This window comes from Cibotium barometz, chromosome 11 (genome assembly GCF_041138505.1).
Source record: "Cibotium barometz isolate CiBa-2024 chromosome 11, ASM4113850v1, whole genome shotgun sequence".
Lineage (NCBI taxonomy): Eukaryota > Viridiplantae > Streptophyta > Polypodiopsida > Cyatheales > Cibotiaceae > Cibotium > Cibotium barometz.
The window spans coordinates 47695013-47716134 of record NC_141056.1 but is presented as its reverse complement, the minus strand read 5'-3'; the positions used below and the strand labels follow the sequence as shown (position 1 = coordinate 47716134).

Here is a 21122-nt window from a genome sequence, read left to right as displayed (position 1 = left end):
CCCCGAGGAGTCACTTCAAAATGGGCTTGCGTGCTTCAACGTACCCGATGTCCCAAGTCCACAGGATACCAACCACAATCCTCCCATTATCTCTTGATCTAGGACATACTCCACCGCCATCACACCACCTTCCCACGTACCATGACAAGGGGACCCCTTGGCTATACTGAGTAACCCCATGCTTATACTTGAGAGAGTTGTACCTTGAACTGGAGGATGATGTGCCCCACATGCTTCATATTCTCATGTACTCCATGATGAGACTCTCTCGTACTAGTGCTTATACCCCATGTACTTCCCCATGTTGATCATTGTATCAGCCTCTACTTTCACAGAGCTATGTTATTTGTACTTGTTTTGTTTTCCTTTTCCATGATGAGACATACCATTGATAGCATTGTATCACTTTGGTTTCATAGACCCATTCTTTCCGGCTATCTTATTTTTTAGGTGTATATGTGTCGCCATTTTATCAATGCTTTTGTTTTACAAGTGTAAAGCACACAAACAAGCAAGCATTGTTTACATACTTTTGAGTTGGCTTTTGTTGAAGAGGTAACATTATTTTTTTTTGACGAGAGGACACAGCCAAGACTCTTGTGCTCATGGTTATGCCTGCAATTAGAGATCTCTCAACCTGTATTGCAATAGTTGGGTGGCCTCGCACAACATACTTATGTGGATACTTGGCTACACTCTTGTCAGCTGGTGTAGGGACAACATGGTCCTTTGCATGGCTCTCCTAACAGCCCATTGAACTAGCCCTCTGTCTGTACACAGTGGGAGTACTTTCAGAACACTTTAACTATCAACTTAATCAAATACAACTTAAGGTAATTCAAAAACCAAGACCATCAACACAACACTAGGGGTTGACCCCTCCCTTTCTTTAGGTATTTTATAACCAAAGGAATATGAGTTTGTATAATTTGAGAGCGACCTCTTGGACCACTAGATTGTTGACACAATGAAAGGAAATGAGTACATTGAACAAGCAATATGTTGTCGTTGTTGTCAAAAATCCATAGGTTCTTGAATCTTGCTTTAAGAGCGAGAATTTGGATATGCTTGTGATGGGGACTCAGGACCCTCTTGTTCGGTAGGTAATCGGTGAGGATCCTGATGAACTTGCCTCAACCACACCTTGTTTGATTATTGTTTTCATTATGCTGCTGTATATGAAATCTGGTGATTTGGAGATCACCAGATTTCATACAAACTTTCATACAAACTTTATACCTAAGGGGGGGTTGGCTATCTTTGATCTTCAATCTCCCGGGGCATGTTTGGGTACGATGGTATGGGGAAGGCCAGGATCTTCCATGGCCACATAAGCACCAAGAGACTTGAAAAATCCGCACTGGGCGCTAATTACCAATCCAAACATGCTCCGATCATGAACAAACTTTGCAAGCCTGTTAGTGGTGTTAGAACTTAGTCTTTTTATGGGATTTTCTCGCTACATGCATGTGGATGCACGCTTGATTATGCACTAACAAAATGTTCATTGGAAGGTTAATTAATACTAATTACAAGCAAAATGTGAAAGCACACAGTAGAAGAAGAGAGATTTGTGTAATGTGTCTCAACCTAGTTTACCATGTTTATTGCTGATGTATATATACAATGATTACAATGTTGAAAACTCAGATCAAGGCTCGTAAACCCCAGTGGTGTTGCTTACAATGCATGAATAAAAGGTTGATTCGCTTTCATGCGATTATGTACTGCACTTTGTGATTATGTACCACACATTGGGGCTACGTTACTTCTAATCCAGCACTTGCCTGAACTGCTGTGGGACCCATGCTGGATACCTGAAAATGACCTTTGCCCATAGTTATATAGGCTCCAAACAGCAAGTTGGCTGGTTGCCCTAATGCAGGGTTGGTGGACTTCTGGTCGGCCAGCCTACAATCCCAAAAAACACAATTGATTTTCCTTCATACTAGGACACTTGGCCTTGGGATGCTTGAGCAGCTCTTGGGCTTAATCTACCATGGTTATTGCTGATGAAGACATACAATGATTACAATCCTGAAAACTCAGATCTAAACTCAGTTTTGGACTTCTAACCCTAGCATTAATGCTTAAAATGCATGAAAAAAAGGTCGGCTTGTTGTTCCAAAATGTGACTGTGGGGACTGCAGTACTGTTGATCCAACACTTGTCTCTGCTGCTCTGGGGCCTGCTGGCACTGCAGAATCAGCATTGGATGCCTGAAAATGCGCTTGCCCATTGTTATATAGGTCCCAAACAGCAAGTTGACTGGTTGACCTATTGTAGGGTTGGTGGACTGCTGGTCAGCTAGCCCACAATCCGAAAAACGCAACTGATTTGCTTTTACATCAGGGCTTCTGGCCTTGGGATGTCTAGCCAACTAACTTGGCTCTGGTGGAAGACTTGGATGTGTTTCTAGAATGCATTGTCTGTAATCTAGGCATTTGGTGATTCATTGTGCAGGTTGCGGAAGTATTCTACTATGCTCAGAAGGCAGTATTGCACCCAACAGCACCTCTATTTGACCAAGAATCTCAAACATTGAAACCCCGCTGTGTACGAGCCTTGAAAAGGATCTTCATTTTATGTGACCATGACAGAGATGGTGCTTTAAGTGATGCTGAGCTCAATGAATTTCAGGTTAGTCATGGAGTAGAGCAAAACATCTCAATGATCTGCTAAGGAGCTAGAATGATGTTTCTAGTTTGACTAATCAGGTATGGCTGTTCTACAGGTCAAATGCTTCAATGCTCCGTTGCAACCATCTGAAGTAGTGGGGGTAAAGAAAGTAGTGGCAGAGAAGCTTCCCGAGGGCGTGAATGATAATGGCCTGACACTGACTGGCTTTTTGTTTCTGCATGCTCTTTTTATCGAACGTGGCCGTTTGGAGACTACATGGACAGTTCTTCGGAAATTTGGGTACGATGATGAAGTTAAATTGAGAGATGACCTGCTACAAAGTCCGTCATTTAAACGGGCGCTTGATCAGGTAGTTGAATCGTCTGGCCTGGTCTCCATGCTTTCCACTCGAGCATTGTGGTTGATGGTACATTAAGACAGTCATGCTTTTTTTCTCCAGAGTGTGGAGCTGACAGACAAAGCAACAGATTTCCTGAAACGTGTCTTCTCTGCTTATGATCTGGATGGGGTGAGCATTTATTGAGCTGCAAACATCGCTTTTGAGTCATTTAAGCTGATTTTCCTGTCTAAGTGATGTTTGATTCTTGCTCATATCCTTTACTTTAGGCATATCTTGGTGCCACCTAGCAGAGCAAGTTTAATACTGTTTGGTTACCACAGATATGGAGAAAGGACTGCAAGATGTATTTTTTTTTCCCCGGGAAATAGATCCTTCTTAGTTAATGAAAAACAGCAACAATGGGCTTAATACAACCACAACGGGCTAGATACAACCTCGCCTCATGTAGAGGGCGGGGGTCAGATAATCAAAAGGGGTGGGGAAAGATGCACTTCCCTTTCGGCTGGCCGTTCTATGAGGAGAAGGCTATCTCATACAGGGGGAGGGGGAATAACCACACGGGTGGTCTGTAATGCCAAGTGGGATCACCTCCGCTATCCGTGAGAAAAGGGCCAGGTAGCTAGAGCCTCAAGAAAGCTTCTCGTTGCTTCCACACCCTGCAACTTTCCCCACTTATTGCAGAGGGTATGAATGATGTCGAGCCAAATGCTCCCAATGGACTCCGCAAACAGAGTGTGGGTACCCTCGATGGCTTCGTTGCATCTAGCCTGCCATATGTGCCAGTCTGCAATACTACTGCAAATCTTCCATCTCTGACATGAGCCCGGTCTTTAGTGGTCTGTAGATGGGGTTGGGACTGGTACCTCCGAAGTGCGGAGGTGAGAGACCTGAAGGGCTAGCCCCCCACCATCCTCATAAGCCCTGACCACCTCAGCCTCTGTGGCCCAAGTGACGGTGCCCCAAGTAATGATCTGGGTCGAGGCCCTATCCATCGTGAAGACGCGGAGAATCCTTTGCCAAGCCCGCTGAGCCTTTGGGCAATCCCAAAGACAATGTCGTTGAGACTCTTGAGGGTGACCGCACCTCGTGCAAGCTTTTGGTCGACCTGCGATGGCCAACCACGCACCCATTGCCAAGCTCTCGTGTGCCATTAGCTAGAGAAAGAGGGTGATCTTTCGAGGCCGAAAACTATCCGAGAGCCTCTTCCAAAAATCGGAGAGGAAGTGCTGTGAGAGGTCCTGTGATTGCCAATGTATTACTGTTGCCGGCCTAGCCGCACTGTATAGCAAAGAAGGGGGCATCTAGAGTCTCCTCCCAATCATCGGGATCATGCCGAGTCCACTCGCTCGGGTCCCACTAGAGGCGTGTGAGAGGTCGGCACTCCCATGTCCATAGCCGCAAGAATCTCTCCGTGGCCACCTTGGCCGGTGGTGGGTCTATGTGCCACTCCTGCGCCTGAAATCCAATCACCCTCACCCTCTGTAAGGTGCGCTTGGATCTCTCTAATCTGCCATGGGATCCAATAGAAAAAGTGAGTAGACGGCTGCCCTTATCCGCTTCGTGGATTGCCACAAGAATCTCGTACCCAGTAAACACGCCTAGCCACACTGGGGTGGTCGGCTTTGGGATATGAGTCAGCCACTCCTGAGGAATAGCAGGGTCAATGTCGATGTTGAGCCTGTCTCTTCCTCATATCCCTGTCAGGCCTCTCCTGTACCTCCGGGGCTAACTGCCTGTGTGGAATCCAATCTCCAAGGGACCTGGTTGGTGACTGGTCCTATGCTCAACGTGCCCCATGATACATGAGGTCGGGCCCCCAACATGTGGCCACTAGGTTGCAAGATGTATTTTTTAATAGCCTCTAGCCCTTTGACTTTTTGTAGGAGTGCTATATTCCAGTTGCTATGGGTGTCTCCTTGCAAAGATACACTCACATCCACACGTGCACATGCATTTTTGTGTTGCACCTTGCGTTTGGTTGTATACACAGGGTATATCCATGGGGACAGAAAATTATGCACAATGAGAAGTTTGACTTATCTTAACTACTCCGTATTTCCCTCCCCCTCTTTTGGATGTTTTATCGTGCTAGACTATCTTGTAGAAGGTTAAACTGCTCCAACCTACTCTTTCGAAGGTCTCATTGTGCCATATTAACTTTCAGTTGCCCTCGTCCCTCTGCTCCTTTTTGGATGTCTCCTAATGCTAGACTAACTTGTGGAATATCTTGTAATGGTTTTTAATGCTGAATCAAAAGTTATTGTTTGTATTGCAGGATGGGGCCTTACGACCACAAGAAATTGAGGATCTTTTTTCTACTGCTCCCTCTAGGTATGCAACTCTTCTGGATAGTATAATACAGGCCTTTTGATAGTTTGCTTCACATGGAGTTTGAAAAGGAGTTTGTGTTTCTTATGTGCTGAAGAGCACGGATCAGTAAAAACAAGGTTCAGCTTTATAGTGACCACACAGGTGACTTTCATACTAGCAGGCAGCCTTGCATGTGGGATCTCCTTGAGAGTAGACAGCCGACATGTTTGGCTGTTGAAAGAACCCCCTCTTGGTGGACACAGTAGACCCATGCACACTTGTTTGGGCTGCTGCATCCTACACACCAAGCTGTTTGTCCATACATGCTGCTTCTTGTTGCTTCAGACCAGCTGCACATGTGGCACCCAGTTCAGACATGTGAGCACTCGTTTGCATGGGCTGACTTGGGCTTGGTACATGCATTGGGGGGATGGGGGACTCAGCTGTGGGGACAGAACCTTTAAGACTTTCTGGTTGCCAAGAGGATTGTAGCAGTTGTTTAGTCCTGGTTCCTCATGTGCCTTGGGCTGAAAGATCTTTTCCTTTTCAAGGTTGGAAATCTTGACCTAGTAATCTCTGTTGAGAATCAATGTTTATACAACTGAAAAGAGACCACATGTGCAAACTGGTCTTGGCACATCAAGCCATAGTTACGTGAAAAGGTAAATGCAAGGGCACCATGTGTAATCATATGAAACTGTAACATTATGAAAAGGTGAATGTATGAAATTGGATGAAAACTCAATACAAGCATAAAGGTGCTTGAGTTGTTGAGGGTTAAGCCAGAGCTATCTTTGAAAATACAAGACCTGAAGGTTCCATATGAGGGCAGGAGAGAGGCAGGTAATCCTAACAATGGCACTATTTGTAAGCCTGAAGTGGGTCAACGGAGCATGACAAGGTTGCAATTGTAGTTGCAATTGTAGTTGCTTATATCCCTTGCAAGTGTAGTGAAGAACAACAGGTTGAAGTGATGACTCCAATGCTTTATTCACTCTCATGGCAAATTCTCTGTCTTTTCACAGCCCATGGGAGGATGGCATGTACGAAGATTGTGCTGAAAAGAATGCCATGGGTGGCCTCACTGTAAATGGATTTTTATCTCAGGTTTGTTCTTTGGAGATTCATAAATGAGTATTCATTCTCCTATATCTTGTTTTTGCTCTTATATCAATGCTTTTAATTATTATTTTTGAGTCTCCCCCCCCCTCCCCCCTCCCTTTTTTTTTTTTCCTGTAGTGGGCTTTGATGACATTGCTGAACCCTATCAAGAGTCTTGCCCATCTGATATACCTGAATTACCCTGGGGATGTTGCTACTGCTTTTCAAATAACACGACGGCGCCGCCTAGATCGCAAAAGACAGCGTTCACAACGCAATGTGTTGAATTGCTTTGTTTTTGGACCTGTGAGAGCTGGAAAGACTGCTCTTCTTCGGGCCTTAATTGGAAGGTAATTTTCTGTTTGTGCTTTAGTCACACTTTAAACAAAGCTGTATTGGCTTTTTGTGCGCAGGGCAAATCCTTGGTCATGGCTGTAGTCTTTCACACAGGGGCCATCCTTTGATAGGCTGCAGTAGTACAACACATGCACAGGTGTATGTGTGTTGCCTGTCTGTAAGGAGACCGCAGCTGATGATGACCTGTTGCTACTGCAATTTGAACTCTTTGCTTGATGGGTTGAGTGATTGCACCCCTACAGTCGCAGCGTCGTCAACATATTTCCCTGTCCTAAAGATGCTTGATTTTAGAAATTTTGTGGGATCGACTGTAACAGGCCCTATGTGGATACGTACACACATACACAAGAAGAACAATACAGTGTACAAATTGTGGAACCTATTGGGGTAAGCTTCTCTATTTTTAAATCGTGTAAATGACATGGCAATTAAGTTTATGGTTTTGCATTGACGGGCATATAGCCTGGTGGTGAGGGGTACTTTCGCCTCCCCGGCTGTGAACCTAGGTTTGTTAGGCATGCAGATGCGCAGGTGCATAGAAGTCTATGCCTAAATAATATTTATCCTTTCATGGGTTTTATGAATTATGCTACTGTTTTGAATGTTGTAGGGCACAAAAAAGACTCTCATCTTGCGAGAAATTCCAACTGAATCTATCTCAAAGCTTCTAGCCAACAAAGACGTCTTGGCTTCCTGTGATGTGGCGGCATTTGTCTATGACAGGTATTAATCAATTGAATATATTTCATGCTGTCTCCTAAAAGCACTGCACTAAGAGCTATGTTAAGAAAATCGAGATATGGTGTTTATGAGTTTCATTTGCTAAGTTTTGATGGGTTTTTCTTTTTTGGTGTGTGTGAGTTTCATTTGCTAAGTTTTGATGGGTTTTTCTTTTTTGGTGTGTGTGTTTATGAGTTTCATTTGCTAAGTTTTGATGGGTTTTTCTTTTTTGGTGTGTGAAAAAGACACAAAGAAAATTGTATTAAACGTTTACTGAAGACCCAAAGGATCTATGTCATTTACCAAAGAAAATGGAGACACGCACTACATGGACCCATGCATACAATGAATGCTACCTCCTCCATATCAGAGTGCAGAGATTTGATGATGTCCCTGGCGTCCGAGTATGTCTTGGATCTGCAGCTGATGGGTGGAAGGTCAGGATCTGTTCGGGGAGGGGAGGGGGGGATGGGGGGCTCCTAGAAGGGATCGTTCTCTCTCTCTCTCTCTCTCTCTCGCGACTGCATGGTGTGTGGGGCCTACGAATCCCGCTATCGGGGTATGTAGTTGATGGTTGTGTGATCCCTTTGTCCCTATGGAGCTTGGGTGGCATCATCTTGCGTAAGCAGATGCAATGTATAGAATTCTGAGAAGCATATTCTTGGTTTTGAATCTGGGGGTTCTGTCTGAGAGGGGGTCGAACTTATTTCAAAAAAGACAGTAGAAGCTTCCTCGAATTCCATTATAGGGTGGGCATCTGAACATCTAATGCTCCTCAGTGTCCACTGTGTGGGAGAAACAGGAATTAGGGTTTAGAGATCATTCATGTGGGAGACATACACAGAGAGAACAAGGGAGAGAGAGAGAGAGTTGTGGGGATAAGTCAACTCATGAAGATACGAGTGTGTGACTCCCCTATCACACATGTATATTGCACTAGTACACATAGTGCACTTAGTACATTAAAAGTACTAAGTGTACTATGTACTATAACTTATGGGCTTGTACACACTATAAGGGTGGGCATAACGCCTTTACCCCAACAACCTCCCACTTAAAGGCAAAGTGCCCTTAAATGAAGGAAAAGAAAAAATCAGCATGTACATGATAATATACAAGGCCATATCAAGGCTGAAACTGGCCTCATCCAATGCCCATCAAGTGTCTGCAATGAGCAAACCGCTCCGGAGGCAAACTCTTTGTCAACAGATCAGCCGGGTTGTCATCCGTATGAATCTTAACAAGCTGAATTTGCTTGTTCTCTATCATTTTCTGATGAAGTGATACTTCACATCCACATACTTCGTCTTTGCATGAAAGACAGGGTTCTTTGCCAACTGGATGGCACTCTGACTGTCACAATGCAACAATGGAATATCCCCTGTATAACCCAAATCAACCACTAACCGAGATAGCCATAATGCCTCCTTGCAAGCCTCTGTGGCTGCAATATACTCGGCCTCTGTGGTAGATAAGGCAGTGCACTTCTGCATCCTGGATATCCATGACACAGCACCTCCTGTGAATGTAAATACATAACCGGTAGTAGATTTCCGGTTATCTGGATGACCGGCATAATCCGAATCCGTGTAACCATGCACTAATGCATCCTGTTTGCCAAAACATATGCACATATCCTGTGTGCCCTTCAGGTATCTCATGACACCTTTCACTGCTTCCCAATGCTTCTTGCCGGGGTTGGCCATGTATCTAGAAACCACTCCCACTGCAAATGCAATGTCCGGCCTAGTAGCAACCATGGCATACATGAGACTGCCACAAGCTGAAGCATACGGAATCTTGGCCATATCAGCCTTGTCTCTATCTGACTGTGGGCTGTCCATAGCACTGAGTTTCACATATGGAGGCAAAGGAGTACTAGTCTTCTTTCCCCCGTCCATATTGAACCTCTGCAAGACTTTGCCAATGTATTCCTTCTGAGACAAATACAACACATGCTGATTTCTGTCCCGAAGTATCCGCATACCCAAGATGTGATTTGCATCACCCAAATCCTTCATATCAAAGGTTTGATGCAGCCTCTGCTTCAAGGTATCCATCTCCTTACGAGATTTCCCGGCAATCAACATATCATCAACATACAAGATGAGGATCAATAGACTGCCATCCAAAGCTTTCTTGGTGTACAAGCAGTGATCTATGTCACTTCTCCTGAATTTCTGAGATTTCATGAATGTATCAAATTTATGATACCATTCTCTTGGTGCCTGTTTGAGCCCATAAAGACTCTTTTTCAGCTTGCATACAAGCTTCTCCTTTCCACTCACTGCATAACCCTCTGGCTGCTGCATATATATCTCCTCATGGAGATCACCGTGAAGAAAAGCAGTCTTCACATCCATCTGAATCAAGTCCAGATCATCATGCGCAACCAAAGCCAACACAGCTCTAAGTGTGGTCATTTTGACCACTGGAGAGAAGATCTCATCAAAGTCCACACCATATTCCTGCTTGAAGCCCTTAGCCACTAACCTAGCTTTGTATCTTGGCTTTGCATCTGGTGCAACTTTGAGCCTGTAAACCCACTTGCATGGCAAAACCTTCTTGCCTGCAGGCAAATGCACCAACTTCCAAGTTCCATTTTTATGCAGAGAATCCATCTCTGACTTCATGGCACGCTCCCATAGAGCTTTGTCTGCCCTCTGTAAAGCCTCCTTATAACATGAGGGCTCCCCACAGTCAGTAAGCATCAAATAGTCAACCCTTGGAACAAACCTGTCAGGGGCTCTGGAGGGTCTTGTGGACCTCCGTACCCAATGACCATCATTTGCAGGTTGCTGTCCAGCCTGCATATCACCCATTGGTGGCTCTTGTTCCATGCCATAAGGCTGAAATATCATGCCCGGTATCTCCTCTAACTGTGGTATATCCATAGGGATATTTTCTGCCATCTCTGGCTGTCCATTTGGACCATTTTCAGCACCATTTAAGGGCTGGTTTTCTTGCTGTAATGGCTGATTTACAGCCCTTTGTTGTTGTCCATGATGTCCATCATCATCAAAGATGACTCTGCCAGGCTCCTGTTGCCTTGCAGGCTCCTTATACATGCATGTTTCATAAAAAATGACATCATTGCTGCGTATGATCTTTCTATTGATGGGATCCCAAAGTCTATACCCCATTTCACCTCTGTCACCATATCCTAGGAATATGCATTTGTGAGACTTAGGATCAAGTTTGGTGCGCATTTCCCTGCGTATGTGCACGTACGCAACGCAACCAAACACTCAAGTGCTTGTATGACGGAGGCTTCCCTGTCCATACTTCTTCTGGCACTTTCCCACCAAGCCTCGTGTTAGGTGACCTGTTTATAAGGTGAACGGCTGTCATAACAGCTTCAGTCCAAAAACCATGAGGTAATGCAGCATGTGACAACATAGAACGGACCTTCTCCTGAATGGTCCTGTTCATCCTCTCTGTTGTCCCGTTTTGTGGAGGATCATAAGGAGTAGAGAGCTCCCTCTTGATGCCTTTAGCATCACAAAAGTCCTGAAACTGTTTGGACATATACTCTCCACCATTGTCGGAACGCAAAGCCTTCAGTGTTTTGCCAGTTTGATTCTCAACATGAGCAACAAACTTCTGAAACACTGAGAATGTATCACTCTTCAAACGAAGAGGATAAACCCACACCTTGCGTGTGGCATCATCTATAAAAGACACAAAGTATTTTGCCCCTCCCAAAGAAAGCTGAGGCATCTCACATACATCTGTATGCACAAGCTCTAACTGAGCATCTTTCTGTCCAAGAGCTTTCTTGTGGGGGCACTGTAGTTGCCTACCATATATACAATGCTCACAAAACTGAAAACTTGAAAACTTTAGAGAAGGCAAGTAACCCAAACGAGACAATTGCTCCATTCCTTTGACACTCATGTGTCCCAACCGGCTATGCCACATAGAAATTTCCGGCAGCTCGGTTGCATTTACATTAGCATGGTGACAAACACCTGCATGCATAAAGTAAAGAGTGTCCACCTTAGAGCCTATGGCAACAACCAGTGAGCCCTTACTAATCTTCCACTTTCCACGACCAAATGTGGTAACATAATCAACATCATCAAGCTGTCCAGTAGAAAGCAGATTCTTCTTGATCTCAGGCACATGCCTGACATCATGGAGCATAAGCTGTGAGCCATCTGAAAACACAAGCCTCACATCACCTCTGCCAAGAATCTTGCATGCATGGTTATCACCCAAATAAACCACTCCTTCATTGCCAGCAGTATACCTGACAAACAAGTCTCTGCAACCTGTGACATGAAAGGAGGCACCTGAATCAATGATCCATGAGTGCATACCATGACCACCTGTAAGAAGTGAATGGGCATCAAGTGAAGACGTAAATAGGACCTCATCCTCACTGCCACCTGCATGTGACACATTGATTTCTTCAATCTTGACTCCACTTTTGCCCTTTGGCTTTACATCTTTGGCTTCATCTTTCTCTTTGTCTTTGCCTTTTCCCTTTTCCTTTTGATCATTTTTCCATTTGTAGCATTGCTTTTTAATGTGTTCCTTCTTGCCACAATAATGGCATTCCAAATTCTTTTTGGAGCGAGACTTGCTCCTTTCCCGTTCTTGGCTTTTCCCCCTTTGCTGGGATCTCCCACGTGCATTCATTGCATTGGACTTTCCAACAGAGTTGTTTTTCCTGTTCATCTCTTCTTGAAGAAGAGCACCCTCAACATCTGCATATGACAGCATAGCATTCGAATTGCTAGTGGCTGTCCTAAATGTGTCCCAACTCTCTGGCAAAGTGCATAACAGAAAAGTGGCTTTGAACTCATCGTCCATTGCCAACTTTTGATTAATGACCTGGCTGACAATACCATTAAACTCATTTAGATGGGCTGTCATAGACGCCCCTTCCTTCATCTGAAGGCCTATGAGTTTCTTCAACCAATACACTTTGCTTGAGGCACTTTGCTGGGCATACAAGTCCTGCAATCTCTGCCACATTCCCCAAGCTGTCTTCTCTTCACGAATGCTGAAAAGTAATGAGTCTGACACAGACAACATGATAGTAGATCTTGCCAGCTCATCCATATCTTCCCACTCTTCAGCAGTAAGAGAAGCGGGCATTACACCCCTTTCTTTGATAGGCTTGTGCTGCTTTTTCTGGAGCAACACATTGTAGCACTGGGTTTGCCAAATATCATAATTATGCGAGCCTTCAAGCTTCTTGATGTGAAGCAATGAAGAGCTCTCACCTGCGGTTGCCATAGCAATATGCAACCTGTCAATGCCCGACTCCCTGCAAAATGTGCAAACACTGCACCAAAAGCACACGAAGTGCTCACAGTTGTTCTCCCAAGCTTTATCTCCCACTGCGGAAGCACAAATGCAACTTTTCTCCCACTTTATGTGATGAAATCACCAAAATCTGGTTGCTGCAGATTTTGGACAGCACCTTAAATGTGCTCTGTTGCCCTTCCAAAGTACTGTACAACAGTACCAAGTGCTTACAAATGATGTACCAAACCTGTACCGGCAAGTACAGCAGCTGAAATTGAACCTTTTCCTCACTCAAATCAGTGTACAGCCATGCCAAAACTTGTACAAAGCTGTACCAAATCTGTACCAGCAGGTACAATAGCAATAAATGCTCTCCTGGCTGTCCAAATGAGTGAAAATCAGACTTTTACAGTCCCGAACACTGCATACAACAGTCCCGAATAGAAATTGGGCAAAAGCCCCTTGACTGCAAGCTGATTTCTGAGGATTCAAGGCATAAAAATCTTGCCTGCTGCTTTGCCAAGCTCAACAAGCATACGAACTTGAAAAGCCCCTTGATTTAAGATCAATTTCTGATCATACATGGTACATTGACGCACATGAAGGCATCCAGAGTGTTCACGATGCTTCTCCCTGGCCACATATACATCCAGTACATAAAAGCCCCTTGATTTACAGGCACATTGAGTGCTTGTAAGGCATCAACACATTATCCACAGCATCAAATGCGATTGCCTGCATGCAAATCAATCCAATCGGCACAAAAGCCCCTTGATTTGCACTGCAATTTGCTGCAATTTTGCCCAAATGTGTGATTTTTCACATCATACAGCATGTATGAGTGCTTAATTGCACAATTACATCAAAAGCCCCAAATTTCGACATCCAATTTCCTGCAAATTGATCCTGATTGTGACCAATGTCCTGCAAATTGATCCTGATTGTGACCAATGTCACCCAATTTTGCCAATTTTGCTCAAAATTGAGCAATTCGACACCTGTATCTGCTCAATTGTTGATTGTACTTGCTCAATTGCAAATCCCAAAAAAAAATTGAGGAAAATACCTTGTAATGTTCTGATTTTTCTTCAATTTGCAGGCTGAATTTTGTTGTTGCAGGAAAAGAGGGTGATGATGCTGCTGCTGTTCTGTGCAGGTGGGAGCTCCTTGCTGGGAATGTCTAAGAAGGCACGGGCTTCAGGATTGCTCCTCTTGTGATTTGCTACGGGTAGCTCTGCCACGCTTGCCCACGTTCGCCTGGCTGCTGTGATTCAGCGCAGAAGTGGCTGCCCGCCACATTCTCCTTTCGCCCACCTACCTGCGGAGCTGCTGCCTTGTGGTTCGCTTGGCTGCTGCGACCCTGATGCAAGCTGCTCACGTTCGCATGGCTGCTGTGCGCTTCGCTCGCCTAGCGCCAGTCTACAAGACGGGCTCCGTCCAACGCTTTGCCTAGCGCAGGTAGCCAGGAACTCCACGCTCGTGCATTCGCATAGCACAGGTCGCTTCGCCTAGCGCAGGTAGCCAGGAACTCCACGTTAATACGCTTTACTGCCTTCGCATACGTTTGCCTGCTTCGCCCAGCGCTCGCTTTGCTGCCTTCGCCATGTAGAGCTATACGCGTTGCTCACGCTTAGCAGCCAGCTACCCAACGCTTCTTCGCTCACTTCAGTGGCTCGCTTGTGGCCTCTTCACACACAGGCTAATGGGAGAGTCGAGCTGCTGCCTGCCTGCATCAGAGATTCGAAGGGCACCGGCTCTGATACCAGTTGTGTGGGAGAAACAGGAATTAGGGTTTAGAGATCATTCATGTGGGAGACATACACAGAGAGAACAAGGGAGAGAGAGAGAGAGTTGTGGGGATAAGTCAACTCATGAAGATATGAGTGTGTGACTCCCTTATCACACATGTATATTGCACTAGTACACATAGTGCACTTAGTACATTAAAAGTACTAAGTGTACTATGTACTATAACTTATGGGCTTGTACACACTATAAGGGTGGGCATAACGCCTTTACCCCAACATCCACCTCGCCGGTCATGCATACTTCACAAACATAAGTGTTACTTGTGCGTGTAGTGGTGGTGACTCTGAATGGCGGGGTCAATGATGCCTAGGTCCCCTCTGCATCGCGGCTGAATGATCACTCTCTAGGCCACCTTGCCTCGGGTAGGCCTCCCATCATTGCTGGTGCACAAGAAGTTCCGGATCAACCACTCTACTACCATAACTTGATGTCACATGCACTCTGCACTCAGTGCATGGTGACAAGATGGCTCATCATCAGAAGTGCAACAGTTGTACAGTTTTAGAACCCAATAGGATGATAATTGTCGTACGCCGTGACCCCATTGTACATCCTCAGTCCAGGATAAGTCAGGCACGAGCTACGTAGGTCATTCCTCAGCCTTAGCGGGTCAGTCAGTCAGTCAAGTCCCTTAACCCACTTGGAGAGAATCATTCATGCATGTAGAGTCAGTAGAAGCCTTAGGGTTTGCATCAGAAAGCACTCTGCATCCTGCATAATATGCATTCATATGCCTGTGCATCATTTAGAACATCCCCGAAGCCTTAGGGAATTTACTGGGATTTATCTGGTATTTTTTCCATATTTATTAGTATTTATTTAGCATTATTTGCATTATTGGGCATTTATAAATATAAAACTTTATTAAATGACCAACCTCCAGTTAGTATAAATAGGCTTGCATAGAGCCTATTTTCTCATTCAGTCTTCATTGTGCTAAGAGCTCTCCTCCTCAGCCCTAGGAGCACCCTTGCTTTCAGCCCTAGGCTAATCCAGCCCTAGAGCCCATAAGCTTGCTTCTCCAGTCCCTTGAGAAACCATAGCTTCAGTCAGCCCTAGGCGCTTGCCTTCAGCATCCATTCAGCCCTGATTCAGCATCAATTCAGGCCCAGATTCAGCATCCAAATCAGCCCAGTTCAACGCCAGCAAACAGTACAACAGTCCTGCGTTTTTGACCAGCCGTACAGCAGCTTCTCTGCGTTTTCTGTCCAGCCGTACAGCAGCAGTCTGCAGCCTCTGTTTCTCATGCGTTTCAGTCCAACAGCATCTCTACAGGATTGCGTTTCTGTCCACAGCAGTTTCCAGCCCTGAAGATTCAGTCTACAGCAGTTTCCAGCCCTGAATCTGCTGTTTGCATCAGTGTCCAGCCTTCTGTGCATCATCCATACATGCAGCAGTCATCTGGTGAAGGTAACATAGCATTCATAAGTGTTTTCAGCATTCTAACATAGTGTAGAACAGTCCACCTTCTTCTTCTCTCAGCCTCAGGTGTGCAGCCCTTCCTCATGCCCTTGGGAAGAGTGCATAGGCTCGAGATCAGGTCATCGAGGTGTTTCTACAGCAGTGCACTGATCAGCCACTCTCCGATCCTCCGAGATCTTGCGTCTGGCTTATCTACAGTCCACAGTCATTCTCTCTAAAGAAATAAAGCAAATACTATCTCGTTATCGGGATAGGGGGCCCTTCAGTGGGTAATTCGGGACCCAATCTGGTGTACAGTTCTCATATCTCTCTCACTCATCTCTTTAAAGTTTGAAGTATTAAAGTGGATTGCTAAACTCACGAAACTCAGGATACAGAAGACGGTGTGAGCATTTGTGTGACAGGATCTTCCAATACAAAGACTTCCGTTGCATATCACACTTGATGTGCCACCAAGATACCGAAGAACCCACAAAGCAGCTTGCTGGTGAGACTGTCCTCCTCTCCTTGATGGATTTGATCTCTGTACAAGCGGTAACAAGCTGACTCTCAATCCACCGGGAGAACTCTCTTGAAGACGGTGGAGAGAAGCAAGATCCCTCGGAATTCTCCTCCCCTGCTCACAAAATCCCTCGAATCTGCTCCGTGTTGTCTCTTGCAAAAAGCTGTTGGTCTCGCCAAGGCCCGCATCCAAGGTGCGCGCGGCAGAGCCTGAGATAAAATCCAGTCCCTCCCATACTTGCTCTATCTTTTTGCTGCAAATCTCAGGGTCCTGAATGAGGTTGTCCGGAATCCTAGTGCTCACATGCCTCTCCTGTTTCGAGGGGTCCTCCAAGGACAGAATAACTAGAGCATGATTAGAGAAAGTGGTGCTTGCCAAGATACCAATCATGCCCCCGTGAGTTTAAACCCACCCATCCACATAATCTATCAAGTTGAGAGAGGTTGGGGATGGTGCTCCTCCTATTAGATCGCGAGAAGCACACGCTCTCGGGGTTGCGCCCAAACTTTGGTAGATACCAGGGTCTTGTCCCTTGAGTGCTAGGATCAACTCCTCCCAAGGAGAGTCATGTACCAAAAGTCAGCTTGAGGAAGGGACTCACGGACTGCACTCCAGAGAAGGTGGCTCGTACATGCATGGAATCTTTGGTAGACTTGGCTTTTTGTTGGGACTTGTGTCTGTGTATACATGCTCGATAACGCTTGGAGGATTGGCTTTCCGCTAGGACTTGTGCTTGTGTGTACATGCCCGAAAACGCTTGGAGGATTGGCTTTCCGCTTGGTCTGTTATCTCGTGTACTTGCCTGGAAACGTGCCTTGGGTATAGTCTCATGAACGGGGATTGTCTATAACAATGTTGTATTGCCTAACATCTTTATGTGCTTGCTTGCAAATTGAATTTGCATGTTGTTTTCATACTTGCATGACCGATGTGTACTTCTAGTAAGGGATGCTTGCCTGTGAGCTGTGCGTGTTAAATTGTCTCTGACATGGTTATGTTGCATGTGGATAGGTGGTAAGTATTGGTCAAATTATGTTAATTTATCTCTTACGACTTAGTGTTCATTTATTTCAAACATCCGTTTTACTAAATCATAAGTCCGTTGTACACGCGGATGACCTTGAAGGAGAGTCATGACAAATCTTCCTCCTAATCTTAGCACAATCCGGTACACAGACTTTTATCATCTCGGAACAATAATCCGTTTCGGATCAAGTACTGACTACGAGCCACCCTAACAGATGTTATGACCCTTGAATCCTGGTCTAAAATTGTGGAGCTCCTTGCCTGAACCTGCTACCAATACTAACTGAAATGCCCATCGGTCTAACATAGCCCTCTCAGGGAATCATACAGATTCACACCTCCAATCCAACTCAAAGCATTTGCAACTCGGTTCAAACTACCTTACCTATACTGAATCTCCATATCAAAGTCTTGCATAAGCTTTGTCCACCGTGCCTTCCTCCCTCTCATTCTTGGGGTTCATGCATGTATGCCATGGCATGCCCAATATTACATGATGACCTTGAAGAGAGGTAGTTACAAAGTTCTTATCCTTGAATGTGAATCTGCACCTTCTAATTATTGGTCTCACATTCACATCCCTTCCCCCAAAAGCTAAATTTACGTCCATTGGCACTCCCATTTGTGGTACATCTATCCCATTAACAGCTATCATTTTCGTAGAAGTAAAGTTATCCAATGAGCAATCATCAAAATGAAAAGTTTTGTTTGATTCATAAGTTGTTCCCAAGCGTTGCATGGTATCAGATTCCGTATAGATTTTCCAATATTCCCTTGTACATTAGGAATCAAACTAGCTTGAGATTTGAAGCTTTCTGCCCTTTGGGTTCTCGTTATTGGGAGAATTTGCTATCCGCTTGTCCTTGCCTCCACACTTGAAGTATCTTTCTTGCTCTCTATAGATTTCTCTTTGTTTTGAATTGACCCTAGGAACTTAGTACGAAGGGCTTTGTGTGAATATATGCTCTTATGTGTGTGTGTGTGTGTGTGGGGAGTGCGTATGTGAGAGCATATCTTGATACAGAGTTCTACACCCACTATTGGGCACTGATGATGTTAGTGGGGATGTCGTAGTATCTAGTCCATACTATGTATAATGGAGTTGATAGTTATATAGTCTTGTGGGTTGACTACCATGAGTATATAACATGCACGTTCCTAAAAGGTAAATTTGGGCATGTTCTTGGATTCATCTAAGTATATAAAAGGAATCAAACTAGCTTGAGATTTGAAGTTTTCTGCCCTCTGGGTCCATGTTATTGGGACCACACTCGAAGTATCTTCCTTGCTCTCTATAGGTTTGTCTTTGTTTTGAATCGACCCTAGGAACAAATGGTTTACTCTCGTGACATCTTTTCCTTCTTCATCTCCATGAATTTAGTATCCTTGAACTTTCTTGTTGGTGGCTATTCAGATCTAAATAGATTTTGAGCCTGCCTTTGGTTTCCAGTGTCCACTTAGGTGCTCATGTGTAAGCTCTCCACAACTGTAGCTGAGTTGATAAGTTGAGGTAACATTTGTTTGGGATAAACTTTCAACCCTTGTTGGATCGTGTAGTGAAGAAGCATTTGCTCCGCATTGGAGATTGCTTTTGAAAGAAGTACTTTGAGAAAATCAAACAAATACAAACAATATGACAACGATTTTGTTGATGATGGAAACCTCCTCTCTCTCTGGTGTAGAATAAGCCACACTTCTTCTAATGTGAACCCCAAGGCCTTGTCATTCTTATAGATATATATAAGCTTTAGTGAAAAAATGCCTATTTTCTCCCAATACTTCAAGTGGCACATTGTTGAATTCAAGCTGCCCAATGAATTGGAACAGTGACTAGAGAATCAGCAGGATGACTATGATGCTTAGAAGTAAGGGTGTAAGCAGGCTAAGCAAATGGTGCTGCAGGGTGGCGAATCCAGCCAGAGAAGGGCACAACAGTTGGCGCTGGTGGAGCAGGGCTACCCATCACCCATAGCTTTCTTGCTTTCAACTTTAAAGCCATTTTATTCTGAGGTTGAAACTATTAGCATTAGAAATTCGTTTCACATCTGTGGGCTACACAATTTTATGAGCAAAACTTATTAAGGTAAGAATTATGCCATAATAACATCAAGCACGCATTCACACACCGGCCTTTTGGCATTTGTTGGGTGTCCTCGAAGCCTGTGGAGCAAGCATTGTCCACGTCAAAATCAGGTCAACCACATATCTTATAAGCCTAGACATCAAGGAAATCAATGTAAATTATGGACAATAGGTTATCAAAGAAATAAATCCCCCTTCTTAAGCTTTTTACCACTTCCAATGAGGAAGTCTTACTCATGACTTGGCTGTGGTGCATAACAGAGCCACATTCAAGTCCATTCCTTGACCTAACTGCAACGTGAGTTATGATCGAGCCATCTCTTGGCCTAACCATACAAGATGGGCTATGGCTCAAGGGCCATTTCCTAACCTAGTCACACACACTGAACTTCAGTCCAGGAGTCATTTTTGGCTATACGGGACGAAACCAAATCTACACCAAATGCAATTACATCCAATTTATAACCTGAGGGACATGTTCTGATTTAGCTGATGGAAGGAAAGCTTTTTTTGTTTTGGGGGGGACTAGCCCATCTTCAGCCCTGAATGTGGTGTCTTGCACATGTTCTCACATCATGCATACATGTGATTGATCTTACACTCATTCTATTTGCATCGTATAGTTGATCTATTGAGATCTCTTGGGCAGAGAATGTCCAGGATCTGCAATTGACAGGTGGAAGAGAGAGAGAGAGAGAGAGAGAGAGAGAGAGAGAGAGAGAGAGAGAGAGATTAAGTGTCTACTAAAGACCCAATGGGCCTAAGAGACCAAAGTGATACAATGGCATATCTCATCATGGAATGGAAAATAAAACAGAAACAAAAAATAAACATAGCTATCTCACTGGGGTAATATAAAACTGTCCATGGAAACTCATTATGGAATACTAGGAACATAGAAACATGAGAGCAACATCAGCTCCCAGTAGATGGTATACCACTCTCCAAAATATCAAGCATGGGGCTAATGAGTATGGCCGAGAGGTCTCCCTCAGCTATGACATGTGGAAAGGTAGCTCGATGGCGGTGGAGCATGTCGTGGATCTGGAGCTGATGAGGGGATCGTGGCCGACGGCCAGGGGCATCGGGCACGCTGGAGTGTAGAGGCCCGGTCTGAGGTAACTCCTCTCGGGCAAGGTAGGTCCGAAGCAGCTCGAGGTGGGTCCACAAGATCTATTGTATCGGTGTCCTCCACCTCTTGGGTCCGGAAGAAACTGGTGATGGTTAGTTGGCGAGGGAGGGGGCGGGTTGGCTGGGGCCGAAGCTCTCTCAAGAAAGTGTCCCCATGTTTGCAGAGCTCAAGGAGGAAGAGGCCTATGCAACGTTGGCCCGGGAAGTCATAGATCCTGGAGAGTGGACCAAATCCCTCACGAAACAGACAATGAAACTTCCCGTGGATCTCATAGTATACTGGGCAGCGGCATATGTAATGCTCCTCCGTCTCAACATTTGTGTGGCATAATCGGCAGATCCTCTCCTCTTTGGGTCTCCGTATGAGGTTCCCGGCTTTGAAGACGTGCTCAGCTCTACCTGAAGGCCAAAATGGTCTATAAG

The 21122-nt window shown here is 45.0% G+C and overlaps 1 protein-coding gene across 1 annotated transcript in view; it reads left to right on the top strand.

The window, feature by feature from the left end:
- LOC147634256 (mitochondrial Rho GTPase 1-like) overlaps positions 1-21122 on the top strand; it is a 28465-nt gene that overhangs the window by 6068 nt on the left and 1275 nt on the right. Inside the window, exons 4-11 of the mRNA XM_086805385.1 lie at positions 2464-2640; positions 2735-2989; positions 3080-3148; positions 5256-5311; positions 6316-6397; positions 6530-6741; positions 7066-7135; positions 7359-7471. Coding sequence (XP_086661511.1) covers positions 2464-2640; positions 2735-2989; positions 3080-3148; positions 5256-5311; positions 6316-6397; positions 6530-6741; positions 7066-7135; positions 7359-7471 — 1034 coding nt within the window. The remainder of the gene's footprint in view (positions 1-2463; positions 2641-2734; positions 2990-3079; positions 3149-5255; positions 5312-6315; positions 6398-6529; positions 6742-7065; positions 7136-7358; positions 7472-21122) is intronic.